The sequence below is a fragment of the Diuraphis noxia genome, unplaced genomic scaffold, assembly GCF_037042655.1.
Source record: "Diuraphis noxia isolate RWA-SAM2 unplaced genomic scaffold, SU_Dnox_SAM2 contig0003, whole genome shotgun sequence".
In the NCBI taxonomy this organism is placed as follows: Eukaryota; Metazoa; Arthropoda; class Insecta; order Hemiptera; family Aphididae; genus Diuraphis; species Diuraphis noxia.
In genome coordinates, this window is record NW_028301713.1 from 5,329,523 (window position 1) to 5,350,424 (window position 20,902).

The following is a 20,902-nucleotide window of genomic DNA, read 5'->3' on the forward strand; positions in this document are numbered from 1 at the left end:
GAGCAGGATTGTTTTGAGTATTATCCGAGATAAAAATCATTTCTGAATTAAGCATGATTAGATAGATAATACATATACATGCAAATAATTATGTTTCAAAAACAGCATTTTTTTTTGTGTGTATTAAAGTGTAGACTTAAGTTGTTTGATAAATTAATACAATTTAAAACTATTCTATTTCGTATATTATCTGATCATAAAAATTATGGTTTTGGATTTGCCCTTCTTATCCTTATGCTATATCCTTTTGGGGACAAATATTTATAATTATAACTAACATAATAATAATTTTCAAGTTATATTAATATATATATATATATTTGTTTACAGATAATGCTACCACTGTTCATTGCGAGTTATATATTCGGAGTTTTGGATCCATTAGCCCGGTTACCATGGTAAGTACTCATGAAAATACTTATTAATGTATAATATTATCAAGTATATATTGTACGTCATATCTAACAGTAATATGTATGTATATTAAAGATAATGTATAATACATTAAGTACTAGAAATTGACCTAACCTAATCTAAAAAGTTAATAAATTAACGATTAGGTATACCACAAATCCATATTATGCATATGCCTAATGATTTCATTAGAATTACTCGTATTCACGAATACTATAAGGAATTTTAATTACAAACTGACAAAGTTCTTAAACAGTATAGTTATAATGTAGGTAGATATAGTAATATTCGTATTGCATGCAATATTTTTAAAAGGTATTATATAGAAATATAGATTAATCGCCATTAATAGGTACCTATATTAATATAATATTTGTTGAATATTATAAACTTCTTAAAATCATATCATTGTCTAACAATTATATTGAAATTATATTATATTTTTAATACATATTAGAAATATTGTTACCATGTAACTACAAATCTATTATTTTTTTTTTTAATGATTATTTGAGTATTAAAGGTGGGTTGTATTTTGCGGGTATACTTACCTGTAAATATCACAATTTATATTTAAATATATATATTTAGTTACGCCACTAATAAGTACTTTAGAAGTATTCAATCATGTTATTTTATTTCCAACAACTAGGCAATTATCGTTAAATGTGTTAACATTATTTAAAAAAATATATATTAGCGTTATCTACAAGTTTTCCTTAAATAACATAACATTTTGGCCATTTTGATTATTTTGTATTATTTCATATTTTTATTTTAAAATTAAATTATGCAATTATAACATAAATAGGTATGTTTTAAAAAATTATAAGAAACTGGTTTTGATTTAAAGTAATAATAACAGTCGCGAATAACATAAGACGTTAAAAATTATGAAATAAGGTATTTATATCGTTTTGTACTTATAAAATATATTCAAATATGTTTCGATGATTATGGACTTATGGTTAAGTGCGATTTACGTCATGATGAACTTATCGAATAAGTACGTTAGTAAAGGAAAAATATTACACGTATATAAAATGTATAAATGATTAACCTCGTAGTTTAACTAGGTTATAATTTTTAAGTCATCTAAAAACAAATACTTATACTTAAAACGTATAAAACGTACTGTATACTTATTTATCTGATAACATATTAAGTTGTCTTAAGTATTAAATTTTTATTAAGGCATTAAGTTAAAATGTTCTCATACCGATTTGTCTTCAATGAAAAAATTCATTTTTACCAACTCACAATAAATCCGACAACCATCGTATTATAGTACTCACATTTTATCATAAAAATTATTTTATAGATCTCTAAATTGTAAAAAAAATTTAATTTAAATTTTAACATTAACTTTAACCGTAGGTACCTATTATTATGTAAATAATGACTATAATATTATCAGTAAGGTATGAAAATCTCTTATCAAAAAAACAATAACATAAATACCCTTTAAAATGTTTTGCCTTAATAATTCATTAGGTACGTTTATCTGTATATGACGTATGTATCGATGAGCACTGAAATACGAAAACATTTTAGCAAGCGCGATTTAACCGTAAAAAAATATTGAACCAGGATTGATTTTGACTTTGATCGACTCCAGATTTTCTAAAAATGTTCATATAAAATTCTCTTATAGTAAAAATGCACAATATCCCGGATATTACCATTTTTATTTTCACTGCGCATCACATGAGTCTTTATTTTTTATTAATTAAACTCTGAAATTCCTGTATATTTAAACTTGTCCATAATGTGGCCCATATTTGTCGCCTTTTTAATCTGATATCATTCATCCTTGCTCACATACTTACACGATATGTATGAGATGTTTTCTTTCGATAACAATAATTATCGTTACAAAAAAAAAAAATTGATGGAATCTTTTTTTTTAAATTTTTATTTATATATTGGAAAGAACGTGTTTGATACCATACAAAAATAATTAAATGATTGGTGTCCGCTCTTATATTCAGAGATTACCCTGTATCACATACTATTATAATTTCATAATATTATAATTAGTAAATCAACAATAATGTATTATTATTCTTTTACCCTTGTTTTATTATAATAGTTAGTACTTCGTATTGTTTTTGAATGTTCCAATATTCTACACATTAATTTTTAAAATATTCACCGATTATTATTTATTTATTTTTCATTATAATTTAAGGAATATTTCTTATCCAATTACAAATAAACATAATATATCATCTTGTGTGGTATCATTACGAAATTCGTTATCAATTCCATTAGTTAGCTACTTAAATTTAATTAACAAATGATTTTAGAGATTGTTCATTATTAAATCCAGTTCACTTAACTATTACCTACACTTTCTGAAACCTCTTGTACTAGTCTACGTACTTCAGTTGTACCACCTTAGAATTACGATGTAACTCATTAACGATAATCGAGTAATGCTTATAAACGATAATGGATGAGTATGTCCATCAGCCGGGCACGTATTTGTTATTGAATGCATATACCCTAGCTTAGGCTACTACACTTTTCAGCGCTTGGGTCATGTGGTCTAAAAATGCTCGTCAACACCCATCCTTCATCCTCAAAAATACACGACTATTTCGTTAATCGTATTGGTAAACAGTCATCACAAACAAACGTCGTCTAATGATCAGAGGGAATTGCATTTTTATATCCACCGACGCATAGGCACATTCGTGTATAGGTACCCCATCAGTTTTTTGCTTCTCTGAAAATCATGACAAGACTATACAAACCGTACGTGCTCAGGGTTCAAAAGGCCACAGCCTTGTGATTACCATTTACTTAATCTACACCTACCAGGATTCCAAATAGCTTTACGACGATAGTTTCAAAATGGTATAGGTTCATCTTGTTCATCCGTCCAAAAACCATTTGAAAACAGAGGTTTAAGATTCAACCAAAATAATTTATGTTTTATCTTTCGTCAGTAATGCTAAAACCTAACATAGTTTCTTTAATATATTTGTATAGGTACTAACCTTGTGGATCTGTACTGAGGTAAACATGTGCATAGAGCAAAAATGGCAACGGATATTCCTGGGTACCCCACTATCCCTAACCACCACATTATTATTCATAATTTCTTGTATATTGCAAACAAATTATAATTTTTATACAGGACAAACGTTCAGACATAGATTATATAATGTCATCCGTAATATATAGGTTTAGTAGTAGGTTTAGTTAATAATTAAAATACTGATAAAAAAAAATTAATATTAGGTAATAATATATTTTTTTCATAATTTATTATGTATCATTTTTACTTCATCAAAATTAAAAAAAAATTACTTATGTATTTCAAATAAAATATAACCTATCAAATAAAAACTCAATTATGTATGATAATGTAAATTACCATAGGCTTGGTGTGTTGCATATTCAACTAGATCGCTAATCTTTTTTTACCTATATATATGTATATAATTCATCACAATTTCAATATAGATATCAGCTTACATTTACAATTATTAAACAAGTATTCTTAAAGGGTTAAAAGCATGAGCATTTATGTAAATATATTATGTATATACATAAAAAAAAAATGACTCTTTTGATGTTTCTGTTTTTGTCATGAGTTGGTTGGTAATTTATGGTATGATAGTTTTATTCTTAAACATTGTAAAGTGTACACTATCAACTAACGTTATCATCGCATGGTAGTGAATAAATTAATTCCGTCTGAAGCTTTCTACTACAAAACGACGCACATTTATACTTTGCGCTTATTCTAGTCCTGACCAATCTAATTTACCTAACCTGCCCTACTCATTACGCAATATCCACTATAGGTGTAGATTTAAATAAGTATATACTTTTGTTTACGCTAAAGATTTTTTCATTTCTCATTGGAGTATATTATCAATAAAAAAAATCTGACTACAGTTTACTTAAAGATATTAAATTGCATTTCTTATTTTATGATTATATATGTGTATATAAAATGCATATAATAAATCCATTAGGTTCTGTTCAGATAGAATTAGGCTGAATACTAGTCTAATTCTGTCGGAACATACATTTTAATGGATCCGATATGTATACGTTTAAGTTATCTACGCATATAATTATACTGCAATATATTCAATTCCATTTAGTCTTTAACAATTAAATCGCTTATTCATTTAATTCCATAGACATTATATTATAAAATGTTCAAACATTTTATTAGCTTATCATTATAATTGATTATATAGTTACACTTCTGTGCAATTTGTAGTAAATAACATACTTATACGATTGAATAATATTAAAAAAGTTTAGTAAGTCGTACTCAACGTACTCTCTTAAACAGACTCGTTGTAAGAATTTAATTGAAAACAATATTTTAGTAGTATTATATGACCTAACTTACTTAATAATTATTAGTTACGACAATATTTAGCCTCTTTAACTCGTATTTATGTACAGTTTGGCATTATATATACACATAATAATATGGGCACCATAAATATACGCTGAACTTTATTCTCTATTAATGGAATCTGTGAAGTTTTATAATAAATAAAATATGCTGCATATATAGAGTTTTTTTTTTAATGTATAATGTTTCTATTGATATGGGTTAAACTCAATTTCTTACATTTGTCTTTTTTGACAAAACAGTTGTTTGCGTTTGTCAATGTAAAGATACAATTTCACTTTCAACATAAAATCAAACTAATACATACGTCATTTTGAATACAATAATAAACAGTTAATAAATATGTAGTAAGGTTTTGATTTTCATCGCATCTGTTCACAAAATGTTTAGTCTTAAATTTTAAATCGATACATTATTTCTATTTATATAAAAACTTTATTCATCAATATTCAAGTTAAATCCATGCAATTATATGCAACCTGTTAAAATAAATCCTTATTCTTTCACCAAAAATTGATAGGATATTCAGTAAAAAAGTGATTTATCTCGATTTAAAATTATTGGACCCATCATCGATCGAATATTAAAGGTCATTATTTGTAAATGAAATTGTTTTGTTGTGAAATTTGAACAAGGATTAATTACTTTAAAGTTGAAAGATATTTAAACTTGTTATATGATAGGTAAACTAAACTAAAAAAAATACAATCGTTAACATAACTCACTAAGTATACAAGGTTATATTCATCCGATAACGAATTGATAATATCAATTTGATATGGCTCAGCAACCGTAAATCGCAGGTTAAAGACATATAAAACATTGCAAAGATAAGACAGTTAAGTTTATTTTCGTAAAGTTTGCTTTTTATTTTTGTTACTCATAAACTTGTTTTGCGAGCGCTTGTAATGATTAGTGAACTGTCACCAGCTAGTGTCGAGATGGACAAAAAAATATTGCACTTCGAATAACGTTTATATGTGTGCTGGTTTATCACACTGGTCATAACTAACATTTATGACAATGTAACACATATAGCACATATTATATAAAAATTGATTATTTTAAAAATATCTTTATTTTATCAGTTTACTCTTGTACTGTGGTTTTAATAATAAATATCACTTTTCTTTAAATCGGTTAAATACTTTTGAATCTATAAAATTAATATATTCTCCGTTCAGACTAAAATATCACATATTTTTAACTTAGAAATTATTACTTTATTTCTGTTTACAAGTTATAATTGTACATTAATGTACCTTAAAAAAAAAAAAAAATGTTGCCGTATTATCATATCTTCCTTGGTACCCTTAATTAACGTTTTCAACGTTAAATCTATAAACTATAAGTAATTATACATGAATATGTATTGAAGTCATCTTAAAGTCTGTAACATAGTTTGTTTAATATCCTCAAAACTAAGTCGAATCCTATCCCTACAGCACTTATAATAGATACATTTAACATAAATATAAATATAATGAATTCAAAATAATACCAATGGAATATAGGCGAGTCATGTGTTAGTATTGTTATTAATAAGCGTTTTTCTACCCTCAATTCCTCAATTCGATGTAGGAATATTGTAAGTATACGCTTTGATATAGATTTGACGACAGTACCTACGTATGATAAAAAGTTATCCAATTTATGATTTAAATTGCATTTTTCAGCTTTGGCATTTTTTCAGCTTACTCTTTTGTAATATATTGAAATCAATAAAAATTAATAGTTTTTAGCAGTCATTATACGTACATAGTAACAGACATTGAGTAATCGTTAAAAATATTTGTATTAATTCTTTTTTTCAATAGTTATTATTATAACAATGTGTATCAGAGATTCAGAGACAATTTAAAAGACCATGTTAATATTTGAAATATAAATGCATTTAAATATGGAAAATAAATAATAACTTAACGTCTTAACGTGTAATGTTAAATGACATATTTAATCGTTTAATTTTAATATATAATGTTTTTGTCCATTAAAATTATTAATTCAGATATATTTAGATTTGAAATTGGTAAAGGCATGTCCCAAAGGTTGAGAAGTTTATCAATATATGTATTTTACTGTCCAGATTGTAAATTGTCTTGTTTTGAATAATTACAATAACAATTAATATTATAAAATAAGTAATTATCTACCTGTTATCGAATTAATAGAACGGAATAGGTTCTACTGGTCTTACTAATATATTTTACTAAAATACTGCCGATTAGCATAACTATTTGGTGGATCTCGATTCTCGCCATTCTCGGGTACAGTATTATTCGTTATTTAAAAATAAACGTTATTTTAAGTTTTAAAACATCTCGTAAATTAAATCCTTATCCATGCGTAGGCTCAAATAAAAAATTAAATCAAGGGAGCTTAAACTCTACGGCATTTTTTTTTGGAATATAAGCTAAGTATACGAGTATTCAGTGTTCAGTCCTCTTTTCAATCGAAACTTAATTAAAATTAATATACTTATATTTGCATTTAATTTTATGATGATTTCAACAAAAATTAGTTAATTAATATTGTATAATGTTGTATATCGACATATATAAAACATAATATAGATAGTAGAACTAATAATACTGCATCATATATAAACTATAATAAAGTAGTTCAATTATTATCTATCAACGAATGGACTGGTTTATTTGAAACCAGTAATCCCTCGGCGGCATTAAGTCATTTTAATGGACATATTTTAGATACTATAAATAACTGTATAGTTTTAAAGCATCATACGAGTACGAAAAATCGTAATCTGAAACCATGAATAACTAATGCACTTGTAATATCTATAAAAAATAGAGATAAACTTAATATGAAAACTAAGAGGGATAAAACAAATCTTAAATTATTAAATTACTATAAAGCATATAGAAATAAACTAACAATATTAATTCGGAAGGCAAAAGAACAATTTTATGTAAATAAAATAGAGACATGTAAAGGTAATGGAAGATAAATCTGGAAAATAATTAATGAACTAACATCTAGAAAAGTAATCTAGCCTAAGCTTCCAATTAACGATATAATTGAGAATAAATACCCAACATCATCACCAAAAGACTACTTAAATATAGTTAACTCATATCAAACCAGTTGTTACCAGCAACAACTGGTAAAAGATAAGTAGAAAAAAATTTTCCCAATAATGTAAATAACATACAGTCTAATTTGGGAACAAAAATTAAAATTAATAATATATAAAATAAAAAAAATATATTTAAATTAAATGTGCCATCGGTAGTAATGAAGTCATAAATATATTAAATAAATTGAATAACAACTCAGTACCAGGTCCGGATAGTTATACAGCTCTCTTTATCAAACAAATACTAGACAATGTGATCCCACCTATCCTTCATATAATTAATTGTAGTATAGTCAACGGTATAGTATACCTGATGAATTGAAGATGGCTAAAATTGTTCCAATACATAAAAGCGGAGATAAAACTGATTTTTTAAATTATAGACCCATCTCTTTAGTAGGTATGATAGCCAAAATCCTTGAAAAAATAATAAAGCACCAACTCTTAGAATATCTAGAAAGTGATAAAATAATATTTGAAGGACAATATGGGTTTAGAAGGAACTTAGGAACAGAGGATGCTTTAATAGGTTTAACAAATTTTTTACATAACAAGAGGGACAATAAAAAGAAAATACTAATTTCGTTTCTAGACTTAGAAAAAGCTTTCGATTCAATTAGTAGACAATTATTACTACATAAGTTAAAAAAATTAGGTTTCGATACTATTACACTTAATTGGTTTTCTAGTTATCTGAGTAATAGACAGCAATTAAACACTATTGGATCCTATTATAGTGACTATTGTTATGTCCAAGATTATAGAGTAACACAAGGAACGTCATTAGCCCCATTATTATTTTTAATGTATATTAACTCTATACCAGCTTCATCATTAAAAGGTAAATTATTCATGTTTGCCGATGATATATAGCTCTTGTTAATACCGAAGAAAACTGGTAAAAATTAATAGAAATTGTCGAAATTGACTTACAACTTGTATATAACTGGATGGAAAAAAACTTATTATCACTTAATGTAAATAAATCAGTATGCATGCCGATAGTCACAAACCGATCACAGTTTCCAGTTGGAGTGAACTTCATATCACATCAATGTTCCGCAAATAAATCAATTTTTAATTGTAAAACACTTAAAATAGTACAACAATTTAAATATTTAGGAGTCATAATGGATCAGGAGCTGAAATGGTCTGAGCATATAAAATTTATCAAAAATAAAATCCGGAGATTAAATTCCTTATTTTATAAAATTCGCTTTCTTAAAAAATCAGTTGTACGGCAAATTGATATGGCATTACGTAATTCACTCTTATTATATGGTATAACATTCTGGGGAGGCGCCAGCAGAACAGATATAAAATCGGTATATATTGCCCAGAAAATTATTATAAAAGTAGCCTACTCGTTACCGCCAACATACCCTTCAATAGATATTTTTAAAAATACTAACATACTATCAATCTATAAATTATACATTAAACAAACACTTATAAAAACAATTCAAATGCAGATATTTAATACTACAGATATAATAGACATTAGAACAGGTAATAACATAAAATGACCTTATACATCATTATCCAGTACAAAAAGTGCTCCCGATTATATGGTCAAAACTATATTCAACAATTTAGGAAATGATGTAAAGAGTCAAATAATGTATGAATGTGAAAATCAGTCTAATAAAAACCAATGTAAAAAATATAATTAACAAAAATCGTATAAAAAATATAATTACTAAAATAGTAAATGACCTAGATGAGAATGTGTGTAAAAATCAATTATTAAAAAGTATCTATGTGTGATGATTATCTATTAGTATCCTTTAGTTATATAATTATAAGATAATGTTTATTTAAAGAAGTAAAATACATCATTCTCAATTGTATAAGACACATGACATTTTATTATATTATATAAGTAATATGTATAGGAACTCCGTATACCAGAAACGAGCTTGCTCAGTTGGTATACGGATCAGCTCTTATCATTATTATTGTAATAATTTAACTTTTGAAATTTGATTATTGTACTGAAATTATGATATTGATTTTGCTGAAATAAATAAATAAATAAATAAATATATAAGCCGGTACTTTCAAGCAAAAAAATATTACCTCTATTAATTATCAATACTGAAGAGCTAAGCTATAAATATTGGAGGGATAAAAGTATATTATTTAATAATTTTTAGCTTTAATAACTCCAGATACGGCAATATGTTCATACGACCTTATTGCTATTTATTTATAATTTTAAACAATATTAAAAATAGTAAATTAATTGAACGTTGTAAAAACAATTACCCGTGTCAAAAATAATGCATAACTTAGCAATTTTCAATTAATATTCTTGCTCTCTTCAAGATCTAAAATATTTAATAAGTCATTAAAAACCCGTTTAAAGTTTATCTCTATTAAAAATGAAACTATATTCATAAGCTACAATAATATAAAATAAAAACAGTGATATAGGTAATTATGAAACTATATCAATCAAATAATTAAAAAAAAAAAAATTTAAAAACAGTTCTTTTGATGAATAAGTAAGAAGGTTAATAGACTTTTTGAATTCAATTGTTTTTAAATTATACTTTATTGAAGCAAAGATAACAAACAATAACATTTTTATAGATACTTCTGAGTTATAAAAATACCAAAAAATAAATAACTTATGTTAATAAAATAATTTTATATTTTCTCTGAACGTATATATTATCAGTTAAATTTTCGAACCAAAATCAAATTTCCAACTTCCTACAATACAGTTTCGAAATTGAAAACACGTGGTTATAAAATACGTGATATGTGGCCAAGAATATTTAATAAATAATGATACCCAACTTAGTTATCTGTATGAATATTCTCTTACTATAATCTCGCGTAATTAATTTAAATTGTGTTGCGTTATTAGTAATTTACTATTGTGTTCGAAAAGTTTTTCTTGTAAAAACACTTTCGCATATACAATTAAAAACATTATAATTTTTCTTCTTAATTTTTATATTTATAAGTAATATAACACATAAAAAATTTTGGTATTTTTATCACACACCGTCACAAAAATAGAAATAGTAATAATAGTATAGAGACCTCATAACATATATACTCACTGGACGATAATCTTTATATTATATCATTGAAGCATTACTAATTTCTTGAAAAAATTTTATTTTAAATAACAAATAATATACAAACTACAAAGTGTTTCAATATATATGCATACTAACTCTCATTTGTAATTCAATAATGTATTTAAAAATGTTATTCTTATTTAAATATACTTACAAAAACTATTCATTCGAATTCTTGAGATTTTTTGTACTACTGACACTAAGGAGTGCCCTCTGATGATGATACAAACTTCCGTTTTTCAAATAAGAACACAATTTCTTACTGTGAATTATTTTGTGGATAGTGTTTACAAACATTTTGACGTAGCTAATAAAAATTCAAATGAGTAGCTTTTGAGTTATTAACATGATAGTATTAAGGATAATAGTCCTTAAAAATGTAAAATATATGTTATATCAGATCTAGTATTTATTATAAATAGGTACCTAACTATAATAGCTACTCTTTCGAGTACTGGTTTTGATACATTAACATTTTCAGGAATCTATCCATTAAATAAATAACAGTAGAATTGGGGGATTTTCAGCTTTCACAGAATTTTGATTTTCCACACATCACTATATAAAATAACTCAAGGATATTTCTCTACTCTCTGACCGCCGTACACTTTTACTCTCAAAATTTTTACAAAAATTTATATTAGATTCAATAGATTGTCCTGAAATTCTCTCTTTAATCCGTTTTAAAATTAATTACCTTAATACTAGAGATCCAAAACCCTTTTATCCACTTCTTTCAACAAAAATTATATCTTGAACTCTCCTGCTAACCTTCTTATGACTGCAGGTAATACTCTTGTCTTTGATTATATATGAATATTAATTTGTATATTTGATTTGTATTCTATATCTACTTTAGCATTATTATTTTACTCATTCTCTAATTTTAAGTATATAAATTATGTTTTACGTATAAATACGTTTTTCACACACAATGTAATATTATTATGTTTTAGGACTGACGTCCGTTTATATTAAATAAATAAATAAATAAACATGTCTTTAAGTATAATAAAAAATTCCAAAAATCATATTTTTAATAACTTCATTATTAAAGAAGAAAATGGGGTAAGTATGCTTGGTGAATTATGTATATAATATATATAGTATGTACCCATTAATTTTTGGGTTAAAATCAATTATTATTTGAGAGAACATATTATTTAACTTGTCAAATACAACAATATGATATGTTATAATTTATAACATTTGAATTTACTCTAATTGGAAAAATTTAGCTCATTATGATATCCACAATGTTAACATAGTTTGAAACATATAATCGTAACATTCGTAACTAACATTATTGATCTATACCATGATTACTTTAAACAATTTTATAACCCGGGTCTAACGATTACAAGTGTCGACTAAGTAAATAATAGTGTACCTTAAGGTAGTATAAATATTGACGCTTCATAATAAGTATTGCCCAACAAACGCTTATAAATCATGAGTAAATTTTATTCAAAGACTTTGGCACTTTGGTACCGGTATGATTTACGATTAAGTACAACTTTTCTCCAATACCTGACATGTGCGTTGGTGAAATATTACCAAACATCAATATATTGGTATAATGGTATTACAAAGTCTTTGTAATTCATCAGAATACGGAACTTACAATATTGAATTTTGACAAGCTCGAAAATAATCGTCTCATACGTATCGATATATTATTATTAATATTCTTACGGTCATTAACTAATGGCGTGTTATTTTTATTATTATTGACATTTAAGTTAAGATTATAATTTCTAATTTATATTAAGTTAGTTTATGTAAATAACACCAATAAGTTAGACACTAATGTAAAATATTGCAACATTAGCCATTAGGTCCGGACATAGAAACATCATCAATATGATCAACTTCTTAAGAAAGACAGACTTATAAATTTAACAAGGATTTCAATAAATCTTGAACAATGGGTAATCATTTAATAAATGTATTGTAAAACTGTGTCCATCTTGTCCAATTTAAAACTAACCTTTGTCGTTGATATTTTTAAAAATATATAAAATAAGATATATAATATATACATATATTTATGTATTATACTAAACCTCGGACTAATATGATAATAACGCCTAATATGAATTCTTAATTAAATATTTTAATATTAATAGGAAGTTCAGTAGTTGCATGGTAATGCTCTGCATTTAACTATATATTGTTCACAATTTTAATTTTACAATTTTCAAACTTAATTATATTTTTCTTAAATATGAATATATTATTAATATATCATAGTATATTATTAATTTTCTATTATTTTTACATTTTCTGTTTTCTATTTTGACATATCTTTAGAACATACCTATTACTTTACGTATTATATCAGCCTATTTTCCAATTAAAATAAATTAGTTTGCAATAACTGATGGCAGGGTTGTCATTTGGAGTAAGACCATTGAGTAGCAAGTATCTTAAATTTTTTTAATTAAATTGCATATGGTCCAATAAATCCGCGGAGTAGTCGGTGGATAAAGTAGTCAGTGGGGTGGCAATTTCTACCCTTCGCTGTCCCATAATGATTTCTATGATACCTAAAATCTTAAATAGTTAAATATAGTAAGTTGATAACACAAAATGTACTGAAAATGTTGGTCCTACTCTTTTCACTATGTTTCTTTTTCGATCTCGGATATTAAGGTGTCTAAAATGATATCCCGTGTGTTCGATAATGGCGTGTATTTTATGGTTATGTGTTCTTTATGTTTAGATAACTATAAAACATCACATTATGTTTATTATTATTATTGTGCTTTTACTAAATTAAAGTAAGAATGTATTAGTATTCAATATACATATTATTACAATTCATTATTATGTCCTATCTTTGGTTTTGAAATAACTATTCGTTCTCTTTGTATCCTACTTGTTGGGATTATATACTGTAATTCAGGTATTTGCTTAAGTTTTCCATTTTAGTTGTAAATTAAAACTATTAGAGCATAAAAATAGTAGACTTTTGACGGATTTATACAAGTCAATTCTACGAACCTCTGTAAAAACTATCTATTAAAACAGTACTTCTCTTCTTATTATAAGGTTAATAACAAGACATTTTTCCGCTGTGTCTGTTGAACTTTATTTTTAAGCGGTTTAATACAATTTTGGCACTCTCGTTGTAAATCTAGCCGTTCACTACGATATAATCTTTAGAGTTGTTCTTAAGCTATTCTTCATTGTACTGAAACAGATTATGTATAAAAAACAACAATTTAAAACGAAAAAAAATTGTCATTCGATTGTCATAGCCAGCCAGTCAGGTACCTGATTTTATACTCGTTAGTAGAAAAATAAAATAATATCAGAATATATATTTACTTGTCTTAATTTACAATAAAATCAATGAAATGCAATTTTGAATGAACTAATTTCAATATGACAAAAGGTATTAGATGAAATATAGTTGTTTTTTGTATAACCTGGAAATAAAAATTAATACATATAACCTAGGTACCCATAGAATCAGAAACATTTTTACATTCCACGCTGATTTTTTAAGTTATTTAATTTTACTTGTAAAATTTTTAAATGTTATGCAAGTAATTATATTACCAGAATAATGTGTTATTTTTATATTTCTTTGAAACTATACATTAAATAATTATTCATGTTGTTTAATTTAATCTTTTTTTTTCGTTTATTATTATTAAAATGTTTCAGCATCAGCACATTTGGCGCTTTTACAAGTAGCACTAATTGTTTTTAAAACATACATTCATAGAATCATCTAAACAGATTTTGTGATTATTTAATATTTATTCATGTATTATTTATACATTTAAAATTATATTACTCACCAAATATAGATTAGATGATATTATTTAAAATAACGAAAAGAATCCATATAGGATTGAAATATTTCTATACAGTAAGATAATCTAAAATCAAAAACATGAATAAATAAAAATTAATAAATAAAATAAATCCATGATAATTTTTTTTAATGTTTCAACTTTTTTTCTGATTTAATAATTTCATTAATAAATATAAATTTAAATTTAAATGTTAAGCTTATATTTTTCTTGTAATATTTAAACTTATAGACAGCCGACTATCAAAAATACATACGAACAATTTTAATATTAATGATTTTGGTCAATTATTAATTTCTTATTAACAAAATAATAATTTTTTAAAATCATAATCTAACAAAAAAAATTAAACTATACTGACATAAATGTATACTATGTTATGGCATATATTTAAAATAATAAGGGTACTAGACCACCATCAAACCGTGTAAGGTGTAACATGTATATAAAGCTGCAGAAGTGAAATAAGAATATAATTCAGGCATGGAAATAGGAATTTATTCAGACGATTTATTCCATAGGGGTATATATTTAGAGGTTGGGGAGACAATATTCACCTTAAAATGATTTACACCTACTTAAATTAAAAAATAAACGATTTTCTTTTCTGATTAGAGTGAATTGGAAAATTTTTGACTCTGGTAGTTAATCTGATACGTATATAATAAATTGGCAGTGAGTATAATAATATATACCTAGTGACATTTTAAGTGGTAAGATGCAAGGTTTTTTAATAGTTTGTATGCAATTACTTTGTAAATTTTTAGTGTGAAATACCTACAGAAACTTATAAGATGCATAATGAATTATATTAGTCATAATGCGAAAATTAATTACCTACATTACTATAGTGGCACACATTATAAGTTATAACATATACAGATTTTGCGTTCAAATATATTCATATTACATACTTTCCACTATTATGGTGTAGGTATCATAAATTACAACGTTGTGAATATACATTTATCAATCATTAATTTATTGATTTCATCTTTCAAGTAACAAATTTGAATTTTTATAAAATAAAAAATTTTTCATATAATTTTCTAGCACATCATAATTCCGAGTGTAAAACATACATTGAGTAGGAAATATCGTGATTTTTGCATCACAGATATTATTCAGGAATAATAAGCAAATAATAATGAATATCATTCAATTGGTGCATAAACCATTTTATTGACATTGCGATGTTGTGCCATCTTTGCTAATCTATAAATTATTTTTTAAATGTACGTCTCTGAGATGAAAGACGTAAATGTATTTTTTGTTCGTGATTTATGAACCGTTGTTATACCTAATAAGCTTTAGCTTGTTAGTTGTTACTCCTATTATAGCTATAGTATAATAATTACTGTTCATTTATATTGCATTACTTACCAACAACATATTATTATTTTGAATATATTTAAAGTGGGGTCAATTATTTTATACATAAAAATATCTATTGCATATTTTGATGATAAATATTTTTTTGAAAAACCTTTCAAATATTCGAACATGTAACAATGAAATATAAATATAAGGATTACTAAAAATAACCTAATATAATAAATTACATATCAATTAAATTTTATCAACAATAGATTTAAAAAAAAAAACTGTATTGACATTCCTATGTTACAAAAAATTAATTTTGACACACGAAAAGTATCTAGTTGAGTAGGTAGTAAAACCAAAACTTGATTTATTAATTCAAGTTTCCGACTAATACATTATACAAATTAGTCTAGTACTAGGTATTTGCAAGTAACTACGTTTACCTTTTCTATTTGGAAACAGCGGACACTGTTATTTATTTAGTATTATTATTTATTACAGAGTTTATTTACTCTTGGTAAATTATTGATTGCGTTTTTCCAGTAGGTACATTAATGGTAAACTTGATTACATAGAAAAGTAGAGATTAATGACAATATTTTCCGAAATTTCAAAACAAAAGTAGATTTACGCCAAAGCACATTTATTCTAAACAACTGATCATAATAATCGTTAATATCTAAGCCATTAGTATATTTTTTTTAAAAGAAATATATATATATATATATATATATACTATATAGGTACTTACTGTTTTGAACGTTATGACGCGAAACATTATTATTTACTTTGTAATTATATAATTAATTCAAATTCAGTTATATAATACAAATATTCGAAAATAGTGTTAACTAAATGTTTGCTTAAAAAAGAGAAGCATTTTGATCTGTTGAATTGAATATTACAATTATACCAATACAGGCATACAGTATAATATTTATATCTTATACATACTCGTTTTAAATTAAAATGTACGCTACATTAGTGTGTGTCACTGAATAACTACTATAAAATAAATGGTCATTGAAGACTATTATTGATACTATCGATTACTTGTGATATCATACAATCGATATTTGATATAAACAATAAATTTACACTTTGCATAACAAATTATTTCAGAATGATTGATAAAAAGACATGGTGTAGTAAAATAATATTTATTTTTAGTCTCTTTGGTGAAGAATTTTTATCTCTAAGCAAGGAGTAAAATGAACACCGTACAACTTCCATGTTACGAAATACAAATAAGTGCTTATGTATTTTCATTATTAATTTAAAATTTCTATATTGTATTATACTGAAAAATATGCATTATTCTATAGATCTTAAAACTGTGTTTCAATATTTAAAAAAGGTAAACGAAAATAATTATTTTTTATTTATTTCAAAATACTATATACATTTATGTATATATTCCATAGGATTATTTATACCGTTTCAAATTGTAATATTCCTATTAATTATAATATTGTATACTAATTTCAAATGTTTTTTTTTCGTTTAAAATAATTTGTGTAACTGTGTAATATGTAGAATGTAGAAAAGATAATTAGATTTCAATAGAAGCATTATATGGAAGTCAAGTAATTCTCATTAAATAATATGATTTTGTAAAATAAACAAAACCTGAATTTGCTAATATTATTATACAAAACTATTCTGTAGTACAGATATTATACTTGTAAAATATTATATAGGTACAGCTCGTACTTAATGAAGAACTTACCCAAAATCCGTTAGACAACAAGCTTACATTTCTATCCTAAGCAGCCTTGTCTTAAAAGTTAATATGTTTCCTTTTAAGTTACGTAAATTTCCCACTTTCGCGAGAATTGTGCGCAGTTTATTTTGTTTAATAACATGTATATTTTTTTATCTAAAATTTTTAATTGTTTTAAAAAATTATATGTTGGTACTATGAGAACGACGCATTTAGTTTGAATTATAAATTTTTGAACAACGATTAATTTATTGTATTCATAATGCAGAATACTAAACACGGTACTTTAACAAAAAATGCAATACTTTTACTTATTTTTATGTCAAAATCCATTTCATATTTAATGCATTTTATAAATTATTCATGCTGTTATACGGAAGTTTAACGATCAAAATACTTTAGTTTAGTGTATTTTCACGCCAAGGGAATAAAACCATTAAAATTGAGAACTACCATGCTGGTTTGTCGTTATCCAAACAATTACACAGATTCCGTTTTAAAGAGGTCTATAAAAAGATACCCCACATTGTTTGATGTCAATTTACCATGGCAAAGTAAAAAATATTTAAGTCAATTGGCGTCAATCCTCGTTATTTTTTTTTAATTCAATATTTTGATGAATAAAATTCTAACGAACTTTATTATTCTATTGGAACTCTATGCTGTATGAGAATTCAATTAAGTACGTCGAAATATAATTTTTGGAAGGATGCAATTGCACAAAAGACCAGAAAAGGGTAATACAATGGTACTAGAATAAAAGAAACAATTAGTCTAATTTAGATTAATTATATTTCTATACTGATTAAACAAACTACGTTTTATGAATCGTAATAAAAAATCTTTGAGATTGAAGTCTATTTTTATTTTAAATTCGAACACAGCAATTGGAAACTATTGGTTTTATTGAGTGTTTTATTTTATTTTTATATTTTATACAAACTATTTCAAACAGGATGGAAAATTTAAAAAGTACACCCTAGCTAAAGATTGAAACTACTTTAGATACGCTTTTTTTTATGAAACTAGAAAAATGTCGATAACAAAACTGCGAAAAATAGTAAAAGTCAATGAATACTTGTTTGGTTATATTTTTTGTAGGCAATTTTATAAAAGAAATTAAGTGAACATTGATCGTTCTGTAATTACCTTAAGATTAACAGTTTCCAAAATATATTGTTGAAATAATATATCACTTAATTGTATTTAATCTTTTTAATTACCTAAGCATTTAATTTTAAACAATTTAAAAATTTAAAAAAATAAATATATTTTAGTTTTTTATGTGATTTGAAATGTAATTTTACCGTAACTTAAAATACGTTTCTTTTCAATCATTTTATATAGACTTATGTAAAATTTCTAAAGCACTTCTGAGAACTTTTTTAAGGAAAAACTGTTTGTTTTTTACAAAAACATATTAATATAAATATCATAATATTATTAGCACTCTAAGAATTTCAACTAAATAATTGATATAAAATACAATTCCCTTAGTTGATCGAATTAATCTCGTTATTCGTTTTTTATAAATTGGTTTTATTATTAATAAACTTTGTATGTTATTTTAATATTTTAACTGAGGATGTTTAATTATATAATTAAATTCAATACACTTTAGGGTTTACTCTTTAATTTTTAATGTATTTATGGTTTAACAAAGAATTCATATTATTTCTATGACGAATGATATCGTTTAATTATATTATTATTGTTAATTTTACATACGTAAAATACGTATATAATATATTAAATATATATAATATAATATAAATACATTTTTAATATATATATATTAAAAATGTATTTAGTTGTATGGACCAAACGTTATAAAAGCAATAATCTTACTTTACAGATTTATAACTTCAAATACTTACTGAGAATAAGTTAGTGGGTACTTAATTTGTCATAACCAACATAAATATAGTAAACTACAAATATGTTTCTGAATTTTGCTAGTTTTCGTAAGTAATGTAACATTTACACAATCCATTTAACTGGTTACCAGATAATCTTTCAGGTATAAACTTCCACTCGGGGTTTGAGATTTGTTTTACAGCATATAAATAATTAAAGAATGTCTTCATGTTTATACAATGTTCACCTACCTTACCAACTTATATATTATCAATTCTGTTTGTAAAAATAAAAAAAAACATGATATGATATGAATCGTCTCTGAATACAGTTGTAGCTCTAACAATATAGCAATATAATATCATGTAAAATATAAAAACAGTATTTAATAATATTATATTGTCATATCATTATAATATATTTTTACCACAATTATTTACTGATGGGTTTGTAAAACTAATAATATTATTTTAAGCTATAAATAAATACGAAAATTTCCATTTATTTTTTCACCAATTATGTTTTTTTTTTACTATTTAACTTATTAGATTCTGAGTGTCGAGCGATGTATTATTTTTTAAATGATATAATATTTCAAAAATATTAGTTGGTATTGTATTGAATTACCATAATTAATTAATTTGCTTTATAATTTATAATATTGAGGTAGTATATTTAAAAAAATCTTATATTATATATTACAATGCATATTAAAATGTTAAATTTTTAAACATATATTTAATTTTGTATCATAATCTCATTCCCACTCTATATGGTAATCATCATAAAAATTTTAAAAAATCAGGTTACAAAAACCTATTTTAGAAAAAAAATGAGATTAATACATCTCAGTGGACACCTGTGTATGTGATTGCATAAAATAAAGAATATGTAGTTTTTCTATTTTTACAACTATTTTTGAAGTACCATTAATCTCGTGTTGCAAAACAATATATTTTATTTTAATAACTCTATCGCTATCCATGAGATGGTTACATTTTTTAAAACCTAAAATAATCAACACAATAAATGTATTTTATTTAAACAAATATTATTGGTTTTAATCAACCTTATCATTAATTATTCAAACATAAGCATGTACTTCTACATACATCGTACTAAAATTACCGTGTCTTGCTTAAAAACAATACCTGTACGACATTTTATTTTGAT

At 24.6% G+C, this 20,902-nt stretch overlaps 1 protein-coding gene across 1 annotated transcript in view; it reads left to right on the forward strand.

Annotated features, from left to right (window-relative positions):
- Window positions 1-20,902, forward strand: part of LOC107170287 (glycine receptor subunit alpha-2-like) — a 244,227-nt gene that overhangs the window by 170,412 nt on the left and 52,913 nt on the right. Inside the window, exon 3 of the mRNA XM_089223061.1 lies at window positions 331-398. Within this exon, the coding sequence (XP_089079187.1) occupies window positions 331-398 (68 nt within the window). The remainder of the gene's footprint in view (window positions 1-330; window positions 399-20,902) is intronic.